General features: G+C 33.4%; 4 protein-coding genes across 17 annotated transcripts in view; 2 read left to right on the forward strand and 2 right to left on the reverse strand.

Annotated features, from left to right (window-relative positions):
- Positions 1-12,925, forward strand: part of LOC129787983 (protein Peter pan) — a 1,185,971-nt gene that overhangs the window by 784,235 nt on the left and 388,811 nt on the right. The window lies entirely within an intron of this gene.
- The window catches only part of LOC129787980 (L-dopachrome tautomerase yellow-f2-like), a 1,067,766-nt gene that overhangs the window by 784,235 nt on the left and 270,606 nt on the right, over positions 1-12,925 (reverse strand). The window lies entirely within an intron of this gene.
- LOC129788037 (eclosion hormone) lies at positions 149-2,134 on the reverse strand. 2 transcript variants are annotated; one of them, XM_055824007.1, is made up of 2 exons: positions 1,725-2,134; positions 149-653 (listed from the first exon to the last, which is right to left on the reverse strand). In XM_055824007.1, exons 1-2 carry the CDS (start codon positions 1,810-1,812, stop codon positions 469-471), a joined length of 273 nt encoding a protein of 90 aa, XP_055679982.1. In that variant the 5' UTR covers positions 1,813-2,134; the 3' UTR covers positions 149-468. The 2 variants fall into 2 exon arrangements, with proteins under 2 accessions (XP_055679982.1, XP_055679981.1); XM_055824006.1 differs by having other exon boundaries at positions 1,713-2,134.
- LOC129787932 (protein lap4) overlaps positions 5,697-12,925 on the forward strand; it is a 107,607-nt gene continuing 100,378 nt past the window's right edge. For 9 of the 13 annotated variants that reach the window (XM_055823787.1, XM_055823781.1, XM_055823786.1 and 6 more), the window contains exon 1: positions 5,711-6,609. In XM_055823787.1, coding sequence (XP_055679762.1) covers positions 6,448-6,609 — 162 coding nt within the window. In that variant the 5' untranslated portion in view covers positions 5,711-6,447. Of the gene's footprint in view, positions 6,610-12,925 lie in introns of all 13 variants that reach the window. The other 4 variants (XM_055823777.1, XM_055823779.1, XM_055823783.1 and 1 more) reach the window with 2 other exon arrangements.

Here is a 12,925-nt window from a genome sequence, read left to right on the forward strand (position 1 = left end):
GCAAGACTTATTCACGGTGAAAATCCTCTTTTAATGATTTATCTCTCCGCCGATTATTAACTGGGTGGTGTGAAGAGAAAGAGATTTTTCGTACAGCATTGAACACTTAATTTCATTATTTTATTATATAAAATTGATGATCATACACATTACTACAAAATTTTTTTTAAAAAAACCAACACATCTCTTAATCAAAATTATTTGAGAAAAAAAATAGGAACTTTTCGTCAGTGCTGGACACTTTCGCAGTAAACATAGAGGGAGAAAAAAACTTAAGCATATCGTGAGATTCCGTAAATTATAGAAAAAAAAACCATGACTGATCATGGATGAATGATCGTGACCTGAATAAATAAATCTCTCCTATGATGGGGAATGATTTGCAACAGATTAAAATGGCACAGAATGATGCACAGCAGTCAGTTGTGGAGCCTTTGGTGTTTGTCCGGGGGCGGGGGGAGGTCTCTTTCAATCCAATTTTGTGAGGAAGGGCGCAATGGAGCCGATGTCCTCGCAGTCCGGTATGATCTTCCCCTTGAACTTTACACACGCATCCGCACACATTTGCCCCTCAAAGTACGATCCGAACATCTTCTTGCATTGAGCGCAGTTTCTTATGCACACACCAATGAAGTCATAACTTCCCATAACATCTGCAAAAAATAGATGTAGATTTGGCCTTTTTTTCATCTTCTTCCTCCTCCACAAACTTCCTGTGCAAAAATTATATTTCAGCACTGATGTTATAGACATGATGATCAAATTGCGGAATTTCTGTGCAAGGTAAGAATTTTGGGGGATTTTCAAATCTTTCTCGTTCTTCAGTGATTCATCTTTCCACAAGGAAAAAAACCCAACATGTTTTTATGGTATAGATATTAATGTAAAGCTCATGGACCTCGTGGGAGCTTTACATTAGAAGAAAGATCTTTTTCTCTTTTTTTTCAAGCATTAAACTAAACCAGATTTGTGCGGGAATTTTAAGAAATTTTTACGAAGTCTTAATTTCAAAAATGTCTAGAGAAGTCAACTCTCAACCGATTTTCTTGCGATTTTATCAAAGAAGTTCTAAAACTAGAATTTTATTATTCTTTTTACCGAGCATACTAAACAATGATACAATTGACAATTCTGGGTTAACAATAAATATTTTTTAACCCTTGGAGGAGTTTACTGGCTAACGTAGTCTATTAGATTTTCGGAATTATCAAGAAAAAAAATTTTCTTAAGCTCCTCTCGTGATAAATTCTATATCTTTAAGTTTTTGGAAGATCTATAACTTTAAGCTCGTCAAAGAAAAAACTTTGAGAATTTTTTTTTCGAGAGAAAAGTTTGAGATTGAAAAATTTGGATCCTCTAATGGTTGAACACTTCCGTAATTTATGTATTTTTAAAAGAAAAAAAAATGAAATTATCATTAGCCGAGCTGCTAATTAAATTTCGTTTCAACTGAGAATTCTTTGCAATGGAGACGCCTGGTAAAAGCTCTCTGGTTCTCTTTGCATATAAGACTATGTATAAAATTTAATTCTTTCTTTCACTTTTAATTCTTTGGTATTAAAACTTTCACATTTTGCAATTTTAAATCACATTTCTTAACATCATTGCCTAATATTTTGTCTATTTAGCTGATTATTTCGCACACAAAAAAAGAAGCATAAATAACTCAAAAAATGTTGCAAATAAAAAGGGACAAAAAAAAGCTTATTTACCATATTTCTTACCAATCGTTGGAGTTGCAGAGATTTGCTCACTCAGAATGGCCAGAAATATTCCCAATGTGAGCAGGAAGACAAATCTCTTTTCACTCATTTCCAATTTCTTTGGCACGGGGATTTGCTATCCCTCTTCTTGGCTACAAAGAATATATAAATCCAGACTTGAGATTAAAAATTCACCAACAATTCCGCACTCACTGTGAGACAAAACACTCTGGAGGCAAGGAGGATTTCTTTTTTTTTTTTTTGGTATTCTCAATCTCTTTTGCGTGTTTTGGGTCACTTTTTGGGGGCGCCACAATTTTACGGGGTTTGTTCTCCTTATAGAAAGCACAACACGATAGACGCTCCTTTCTGAAAGCTCACAAGACGGTATTTTATTTATTTTATTATTTTCTTGCGGAGGGGGGTTCTAAATGTGAGATGTGCACAGGTGAGAAGCTCAGTCGAAACTGAGAACCTTCCATTCACAATTTGGCATCAATATTTATGTCTTTCGCACGATTCTCAACACAGGTACTTTTGTGTCAATCGAAAGCACGCAGAGACAACCACACAGAGCTTATAGCCAAGCTCCCATATGCATCACGCGGGTATCTCCCCATATGTTGTCCCCACCCATCCCACACCTGTGGCACCATTGGCTCTGGTGGCTACCTATCTGCACAAGAGGTGCGCAACATAATAAATTATTATGAAGAAATAATATTAAATAAAAAAAAAGCTCTCACATCGGCATACCGAAGCACACAATACGCGATTATATTTTACGGTAAACTTTCCGGTGATCGTCTCAATCATTTTCCCAAGGACTACAACGTTGTGGCGTAGCCGTTAAAAGAGAGCGCGCCAATGTGCAAAAAAGTATTTTAATATTCACTTTGCAGAATTTAAAATCAACTTCCGGTTGTCTCCGCACGCGGAATGTCCACGAGAAGACGCGCGACTCCGGAGGAGGAAGCATCGTGTGATCTGTGGCAGCAGCAGCAACAACAAAAAATGATCTCACTCCCACGTTCGTAACGGGGATTTTATGTATATGCTAAACCAGCCAGTTAGTGCATCACTGTGATCCGGAAGTTTTCGCATTTAATCCAACAATCGAAACTTCGCATATCGACGTGAGTCATTGCCATGATCAAGGTAATTTTTTGGCGCATGCTGTGGAGAGCTTTCTGCGACTTACGCCCCGGGGGGATAATAATTGGTGAATTTGAAAGCACTTTTGCATCATTTTTTATTACTGAGAGAATTTAAGCATAAAATAGCATTTAATTTTTTCTTATTGTATTGTAATAAAAATAAATTTTGAGGAGACAGGAATTATTCAATACAAAATTTAACATATTTTTTCCTGACGTTTCGGGGATCTTTTTGCCATCATCAGGTTTGAAATTAATATAAGATAACTATCAATAAATCATTTGAAAATGTTTGTAGGCTTAATAATGAAAATAAAACAGCTCAAAGTGACGTAGAAACGGTGGAAAAAACATTTTTCAGGGCAAAATTTTAAATTAAAAAAAATAACTCTAAATTCTTTTAATTTTTTTTATCCTTTTAATCATTTTTTTTTATAGTGAAATATTTAATATATTTTTTCCTTTTATTTCCTTTACAATTTCATTTAAGAAAGAGAAGAAAATTGCAAAAAATTTTTTTTTTATAAATTTTAGAACAATTATGATCATGAAGTTCTCAAAAAGCTTTACTCGGTAAAAGAGATAGAAATTTTCTTATTTCAATTTTCAATTGTTTTCAGTTTTTTCATCTAAAAATTTTAATAAAAAATTTAATTTCTCTATTTAACTTTAATTTACCGACTTTAAAAAAAATCTTTATAAAAATTTGTAATTTTCAACAAATAATCTAAAAATAATTAAAAATGTAAAGAATTTAATCCCTCCTAATGAACATTTACCAGCCTCTCGAGGAAAAAAGGCGGGAGCCGAATATTGCGGCGTGTCCGGAAGATATATTTAGTTGCTGGAGGTGCGTTTGTGACAAAAGCTCGCGGGGTGAATGAATTGCGACGCGAGGGTCAGGTGAGAAAATGTAAACACAGCGTCTCTGTGAGCTCTCAGAGCCGCGTCCAAATAAATTCCAAAGATTTTTCAAATTGTCGTACTTGAAATAATTTCCGGGCACTAACTTGAATTTTATGAGACTCAAAGATTTTTTTTTTAAATCCTAATATAAGTGCTTGCACCTTTTACACACTTTGTCAGCTGCTGGAGTACTACTAATTCTTCTCTCTTGAGATTCCAACATTTTATACAACAAATCCACCGGAGATTTGATCACTATGTGCAAATAATTTGATTTAGATTAATTTCCTCCTAATGGATATCCTGCGTTGATTTTTCTCATCTCTGTGGGAAGCTTTTCAGCTAATACTTTTACTTTGATTATCTCTGATTGGCTATTTAATTGATTTAATTATATTTCATAGAATAATTCATTCAAACAGCTTAAAATAAATGGAAGAAAATAAGATTAAATTAATTGAATTACTAAAAAGCCGTTAAAAATAGTGAGAAAATTCAAATAATTTTTAGTGCAGTTTTGTTGCTATAAAAGCATATTTCATGGAATGTTTCAATGGTTTCACATAAGAAACATAAGTTAAGCTTTCATGTTTATCGAAATTTTCTGAAAATTTGATTTTGAAATATACGAAATTTTAATGTAAAGCGAAATTTAAATCAATTTTTAAATAATATTTTAATCTATAGCTTATAGGATTAACACCGGAGGATCGAGGTTTTGAACCTCAAAAATTTGACCATCATTTTCTCTCAAACAAATATATTTATCCAAGTTTTCTTTCGAGTTTGTAGAATTTATCACAAAATGTGAAATAGATTTTAATTCTGTGGCGATTGAAAAAAGTCGAATTGGCCACTTTGGCCAGCAAAATCCTCCAAGGGTTAAGGACACTTACAAAGTTAGATAAATTATGAACTACCACATTGTACTATTTGCGCAGATTTCATAATTTGCTACCGGAATAACATTACCCGGAAAATTGCTACTTACCTTTGCCATGATTTATAATGTACCTAAGGTCTTGATTGTTTATAAAACTCCAATTTTCCGGAAATTTCCACCTTAGGTATCATTTAGAACGTTAAGACATTAAAGAATGTCAAGGGCATTCTTCTTCAGCTTCATAGTAATTGAAAGGCGACCTTAACTAACTTTTTAAATATATTTTTTACTTTCTAACAAAGAAATTTATTTGTTTTTTGGAATATAAAGCAGCGTTTGCGCTAAAGAAGTTTATCTTTATTGGTTAAAATTTTTTAAATTTTTTTAGCAGAAAATTTTGTAGAATAGCCCAAGAACATGTCCATTAAAAACGTGTACTTTTGGTGTTTACATACTATGCTAGTCTGGAAAGAAAAATTAAAGACAAACAAGAATCAGAAAAAAATAATCAAAAGTTACCTGTTACAATATTTAACCAGAAACTCTTAAAACTCAATGGGGTAGTTTCTCATAAAAATCTTTTCTTTTAAGATTTTGACAGATGAGTGATTTTTAAATTGTTCTATTGTCAATCTAGAATAGAAAAACAAGAATTTGTTTTTCAGGAAAATAGTCAGAAATGTCTCTTAAGAGGCCTGGAAAAGTAATTTTCCTGCTAAAATTCGATTAAAGATAGAAATAAAATGACAAAATCTTATGATTTTTCCCAGAATACCATCAATTTTGTAACTGACGAATTGTAAGGAAAGAAAAGAAATTTTTTTTATTAGAATCTACCCCTATGTTACCAATTTACTTCTTGGTAAGAAAAAGTACTAATATTTGGTAAAATTTACCAACAAACTTTACCAATTTTATTTTCTTCAAAAGTATCAGTACATAAAAGAAAATAAAATCTTGCTGACTAGTGTAAAATTTCAGCGCACTGATTAAATTTTCATGAAATTTAATATCATCAGCAGGTGTAAAATTTCATGAAATTTTGCTACCTTTAGTCCGTTGTACGCGTTGCGATTTTGTTTGGGTTTTTGATTTACTCGCGCAAAGTGAGCGATTTTCTCATATTTTCCACACATTTTCCCACCAGTGTACATTGCCAAAGTGCCCGGGAAGACTTTCCTCACGTGCCTGGTGTGCAGGACAATGGGTGGATGAGCTGAAAAGTGGAGAAAAGTGCATTTTATTTTCGGGTGTGTCTCGCAAATTGGGAAGACGTGACATGTTTGTACTTGCCCGCAGCACCGCTTGAGGGCACCACCAGCACACGGGGGCTTTGCAACAACAACAACAACAACCAACATCCGCTGTTTGGCTGTGCCTCACTCACATCAGTCTGAGCCAAGGCAGCAATCGCGTGTGACCGTCTCTCTGCTGCAAATTCCATCACCGTGTTTTTGTTCTCTGACACTTTAAAGATCTCTGTGTCCAGAGTTCTGCCTCTCTGGGGGATGCTTCTCTGTGCCTGAGAACTTCCACTCACCATCGCACGAAGGGAATGCCACGCGAGTGAATGCGTCGTGCGTGATTACAGAGGGAAGACCAAGTGTTTGGCTCTTGTGAGTGAGTTTGTGTGCCAAAAAGAAATAAACGAGGTGCTGTCCGGAAGTTGAGGGATTTGTGCCAGTGTGCCAGAGAACCTCTGTGTGTTTGTTTGTGAAGGAAGCCAGAGTGTTTGTGTCTTGCTTCCTTCCCGGAGGGAAAAAGTGGTGGACGCGCGTGTTGTGTGAACGCGTGAACCATGTTCAAGTGCATTCCAATCTTCAAGGGCTGCAATCGGCAGGTGGAATATGTCGATAAGCGCCATTGTTCGCTACCCAATGTCCCGGAGGAGATTCTCCGGTACTCCCGGAGCCTCGAGGAGCTCCTACTTGATGCCAATCACATCAAGGATCTGCCCAAGGTGAGACAACACTGCAAATTCGTCACACATTCCATTGCCATGACATCACATTCCGCGCAAGATATGGGCTCTTGTGAGAGCCGCTCCGGCACTCTCCAGAGACCACTCTCACCCGCCAAAAAAAACTTACACTTTGCTGTTGCGAAATCCCCCCACACACACAGTAGAGCTCCCAAAAAGAGCACCAATACTGTGATTTTTTTTTTGTGTTCTTCACCTCTCTTCTACCTCTGCCAAGAGCATATTTGAATTGCCAAAAACTCCTTGCGGCGTGAATGAGGGAGAAATTCGATTTCAGATTGGAAATGAAAAGAATACATTTTGCCTCTATATATTTAGAACTTTATTCATTTTAGTTCTTCAAATAGGAATTTCAGATTCTAACGTTAGTTGAAGGTTAAAGGGAAATTTCCATCAGAAAGATTGTATTCTTTAAAGTTTAGGATATTCTTTATTTATCTTTCCCAAACTCTTTTTAATACAATTTTTGAGAAAATCTCTATCACTTTAAGTTTGGGAGGACCTTAGTTACGATTGTCCAATTAAATAATCGCTGAAATCTTAGTTTTAAACATAAATAAATAAAAAGAAGAATAAGTTGTTTCTGATTGGCTGATAAAATCTAGAAGAAAACTCACTTACTTTTCTATTCTTTGCCTATTTTTATAGTAAGAATAAAGCTTAAACATAAAAAAATAACTGACTAACAAACCTAGCTTTCTAGATAGTCTAACAATCTTAGTTGTTAGATTTAGTTTTAAAAATTTGAGCTAAATTGTCAGATGAGTTTTTCTTTATTTATTTTTCATAAAATTTTGTGAGTTTATTTTTATAGGTTAGTTAGGCTTGCTAGGCAGTTAGGTTTCTTAAGCTTACTGAGCAACTAGTATTATTAGGCTTGCTAGGCAGCCAGGTTTATTAGGTCTGCCAGCAAGCCTAATAATCCTAATTGCTTAGTAAGCCTAACAAGCCTAGCTGCCTAGCAAGACTAACGAACCTATTAAAATTAATCTCATTAAATTGTTTTAAAAATAATAAAAGAAAAACTTACCAGACAATTAGTTTCAATTTTTTTTTAATAAAACGTTTTATCTTAATTTTAAAGTTTTTTTTTTATAAAAAGGAGTAAAGAAGATTTAAAATTGTATTCCTTTTAAAATTAAGTCTATTTAATGAAGTATATATTCTGATTTTAATGGAAATAGTTTATCAATTTTCTTTGCTTGAGTATTTTTTTTTTTTCGAAAGACATTTCGAGAATTTTATTTACTTAATTTATTATTTATTCTTTATTTATCAAGTTCTAGAATATTAATCAATAAGTTTTTTTTAGATGTAAATAAGGTGATAAAAATGATTGCATGTAAAATATTCTTAATGTTCTGATTTATCATTATGTTTAATTTTATATTTTAATTTTTAATTGTTAAAAATATCATTTTTTTTTTGAATAAAAGTTTTGAAACTAATCTAATTTTTTTTTAAATTTATTTAACAAAAATAAATTGGTCAAACGTACACTTATTAAATGATAATTTAACATTGCATAATTTTTAACTTCAAAGAATTAATTAATTCTTCCTTGGACCTTACATGTGCGAGACATTTTCATAGAAATAATTATTTTTATTGTATTCACACGACATCATCAACTTAACCTTTTTATTGACATATCATTCCACGTGGATCATGGGTTTGGTAATCATTTTGTTCCATCAGACAGCCGTGTTAACATGTAGGTGAGGTAATTTAATGCCCTTTCCCACAAGGTTGACCAATTCTCTCCTCTCTAAATGAACTTAATGATTTTTTTTGCTGATTTCTTCGCCTAATTAATTGAAAAGACAAATAAAGTGAAATTGCATTAAAATTCTTCAAGAAGTTCTTTAAGAAAATTTATATTTTATTTAATTAGGTAATTATTTAATTCCTCAAGGGGCAGCTATTAATTGTATTAAATACTTTACGCACTTAATTTTGACCCAAAAGGATATTTTATTAAATTCCTCATTCTGCGTGAGAAATTAATATTCAACGGAGAAAGTCCACAGTGGTGTGTGGATAAATTAATCAATGTGTGCTAATAATTCTCTTGGGCTTTGCAAACATTCATATGTAGTACAGAAAAATTAGCAAAAATAATAGCACGAAAGGTAAACTCCTCCATGATGTGGGAAGGTCCAAAAGTGGAGCCTTGAATTTATTTGTATTTGGCTGCTTGTTTAATTACATACCTATATAATGTGGGTACATGGTTTCACCCCCAAGAGGAAAATTAAAGGGAAAAAAATATTTTGTCATTCTGTCTACACCCCAAAGTTGGATGATTATTTTTTGTGGTCTCACTGACTTCTTGTTGTTTACTTTTTCGGAGGAGTAGAAATTCGGAAATTTTGCTTTATATGTTATGGAGGGTTTTAGGCTTGTTAGGAGTGGTTGCGGGGTGAATTTTCAATTAAAATAAGTGGTTCAAGGAGTGCTATTTTGCATTATCCATCCACCCCCACATGGGTTAGCTTTCTCTCTCTCTCTCTCTCAGTCTGTGTGTTGCCGAAGGTACTGCGTACGCGTGAGGGGGATGGGTGGACCAGACAGAGAGACATTTTCAAACCAAGAGTGTTCAGACCCCCATCCAATGTGAATAGGGCAATTCACTTCATCGTCTTTATGATTGTTGTATGTCTTTGAGCAGCAGGCAAAGCAGCAGGTCGCTTGCCACGATCTGGGAGTAGATGGATGGGGATTGGGGGGGGGGGAGGCGAGGGGAGGTTGCCTATATAGGGCAAAAATGCCTTTAGGGGTCGGTATGGGGGGTTGTTGGTGGTGCTGTGTGGATACGATGGTTAAGTGGTTGCCATGCTGTGTATTTGTAGAGAGCGCTCTCTGTGGAGTTTAGCGTCTCTCCGTACTTCGGAGGGGGGTAGGTGTGGGTGTAGTGAATTGTACACCGAAGAAGTGAGGGGGGGAGGGTTTGCGGATCGATTTGAAGAAGTGTCGTCGTCATAGTACAAAGAATCTCACACTCAATTTCTCTCGGTTTAAATCACCCCCGTGCGCCCACCATGGTGTATACCACACCACTGATCCAATTGGTGGGAACCAAGGCAATTGTGCATGTTAAATTTTAATGGAAGCTTTGATCTAAATCAGGTAGAACATTTCACCCTCACTTTCTCTCTGCCCTCGTTCGCTCTCTCTTACTTTCTCTCTCTCTTCTTGAGGGTGCAGATTGAAACATTCAAATATGCAATCATGAAGGACACTTAATAGACTCTATTCTAGTACGTAATGGGTACTTAAAATCGAAGAATTTGCAAAGGAGTTTTATTGCTCAGCAGATTGAGAGATAATTTAAATTTCTAAGCATCTTAAAGAAAGTGTTTTCTGTCTTTAAATTACTTGGAAAGTTTTGAGAAAGACTTTTAAAAACCATTCAAAAACGTTAAAATTATTCAAAATAACGCTAAACGTTCGAAGAAAAATGTCAAAATTTATGAAAGAAACTTTAAATTTTTGAAAAGTAACGTCAGACGCCAAAATTTTAATTTAAAAGAAAATTCTGATATGGTGTAGATTCTGATAAAATCATGTCTTTTCTAACAACTGAAAAGTTGTTGTAAGATTTTGACAGAGGAGTCTTTTTAAATCGTTCTATTGTCTTTTTAAAAAAGAAAAACAAAGAATTCGTTGTTCAGGAAAATAGTCAGAAATATCTTTGAAGACGCCAGGAAAAGTAATTTTCTTTCAAAAATACGATTAAATATAAAAATAAGATGTCAAAATCCTATAAGATTTTTCCCAGAATACCTAAAATCTTATAAGTGACGAATTGTAAGAAAAGAAAAGAAAAGATTTTTATCAGAATCTTTAATATTTTGATCTTAAAAAAACTTTTTAAGAATATAAAACTTTAAAAATCCATTTTCTATCTTTTTGTAGACAGTTTACAGACAACAAACCCTTTCCGTCTTTTCTGCATAATATCACCGGAATATGTGCTACCTTTTTCATAACTATTGTTGTGGGAGTACATTGATACAATACAATTTACAAACGATTATGCTAGGCGAGGGAGGAAAATTGTATATAAAAGAAAAAAATCACGTGAAAAGAAGTATTACTCTATGTACAAAATACTAAAAGTAAGCTGAATGGGGAAAACTCGTCGTTGTACATACATAGGGGGCTGTTTATGTTGTCGATATGTAGGTAATATAGGTAGTACATGTTGGTGAAAAGGAGAAATGCCGAAAGGTTGATGGAATATTTATCACCCTCGAGGAATTTTATGTGGGAAAAATGTTTTGGTATAACGCATAATTCATTGGAAAGCACTGAGATTTCTTTCATGAGAGATTTTTCACTTGCAGATATTTTTATTTAATCATCAAACGTCATTTTTATGTGCAATTGTTTATAGATAGTTACCTACATTAGATATTTTTGCCAAGAGATTCTTATGGTATAAAATTACTTTATGCAAATTCTTGCAATTTTCTCATAAAGAATGAATAATCTTGAAAATAAATATTTAAAATACATAGGTAGGTAGGTACCAAAGATTCGTAGAGAGTTTTGAAAAGGATTAAAGTTTAATTTATATTTCATGGTGGAAGATGCTTTAATTGTTTTATGCATTTCCTTTTTAATGACTACGGAATGAAAACTTTTTTGTTTCCTCGGAAATTTCTTTGTTAAAAATTCACGAGATATGTATGTTATGGAGAACTTTGTCTTGATGGAATATACATAATTCGTGTGGTATGTAGTTCAGATAGATGGTATGAGTAGAAACTTGATGTCTTTTAACATGAAAATTTTAATTAGTCATCGCATATACATATATAATATTCTATGTTGTACATATAACACTTTATAGAGTTTATGTTTAACCTGTGTGCAGGAATTTCTCATATTATGCTGTTTGGTTAATTTACATTCATTCTCAATTTATCCATAAAGCATAGGAGAAAATCAACAAAAACAAAATTATTATTTGAATGGAACAAAATGAAAATTTTGTTGTGTTTATCACGTTATTCCGACATTTTATTGAAGAGGACAATACGTTATTCTATACTTTTCTTGTTTTTCCACACCAAACCGTCTGAAATCCCGTTCGAAATTTTCAAATATAGATACAACATTTTGCTATTTCATAAAATATTTATGTTTATTTTTCGCTACAGTGAAATGATGTTTTTTTGTGGAGATTTTTCCATGAAAACGATGCAAGGAAATTTCCATTTTATGCTTATGTTTTCACATTTACAAACACGCTTTTGCTCTCCTTAATTTGCACTCCAGAAACTTTTCTATTTAGGTAATTTAGAGAGGGAACTGAAAATATTATCTGCGAGTGAAGAGCAAAAGGAAAGATTAAGAATTTCTAGAAATGCTTCTTTTGAGTGCTTTTAATTCAAATAATTAATTGAATTACAACACAAATCAGTGACTATGTGGAATACTAAATGCAACAACTGCGAAATATGTAGGTTAACACTTGCTCTGGGTAGTTATTACATATTCATTCAGAGAAACAAACTATTTATGAATTATTTAGTTTAAACGAATTGTATGAATAAAAGGATTTAAGATGAAGTTTAGTCAGAGGCAAATTGTATATTCAAATATTATATTTACTCTAGTTGAAATAATTCATGAAAATGAGGGTAGAATAATTTAGAGAATTGACGATGACAAAAGAGATTCATTAGTCAATTTATTTTCTCCATCGAAGCATGATTGCTACTTTGTAGCATAGAAAAAAAGTCCTCTTGCTTTTTTTTTGTTAAAGATACAGAACAATGATTTTAGAAGCACGACAAGATGTATATACATACATATAGGTTATATATAGCATCGTAACAAGATCCCTCCACTCTCTTTCTCTCAAAGTGCTGGGGTTAATTGAAAAAATTCTGCGGATGAGGGAAATAAATTAAAAATGGGGAAACTTCACGGTACTCTGAGCATCGCATACTTTTTCGCATAGGTCAGAGTCTGTTCTATGCTCAATTATATACTGTACTTCAACATAAATTTAAACTACATCACCGACACTTTGACCACATATCGAAGGAAATGTGGTACACAATGGCTATGAAATGTGCTTAAAAAAATAACACAAACATACTCAAACAATTTTATAGCAAAATTCGAGTCAATGAATGTTTTTTTTCAATCTTTTTGCAATTCTTCTTCACAACTTCAAATTCACAATTCAACGTTTTCACGTGAATCTCATTGTTGGTTGAATATATTTTCAATGCATCACTAATGCTCCATTGTGATGTACTCAATCATCAACATCGTA

The sequence above is a fragment of the Lutzomyia longipalpis genome, chromosome 1, assembly GCF_024334085.1.
Source record: "Lutzomyia longipalpis isolate SR_M1_2022 chromosome 1, ASM2433408v1".
Lineage (NCBI taxonomy): Eukaryota > Metazoa > Arthropoda > Insecta > Diptera > Psychodidae > Lutzomyia > Lutzomyia longipalpis.

What these genes read in the sequence shown, in the direction of transcription:
- LOC129788037 (XM_055824006.1), bottom strand. Translation starts at nt 1,812, where the DNA reads ATGAGTGAAAAGAGATTTGTCTTCCTGCTCACATTGGGAATATTTCTG. An exon ending in AACGATTGGTAAGAAATATG is followed by an intron (nt 654 to 1,712) that starts GTAAATAAGCTT and finishes TATTTTTTGCAG; the next exon opens with ATGTTATGGGAAGTTATGAC.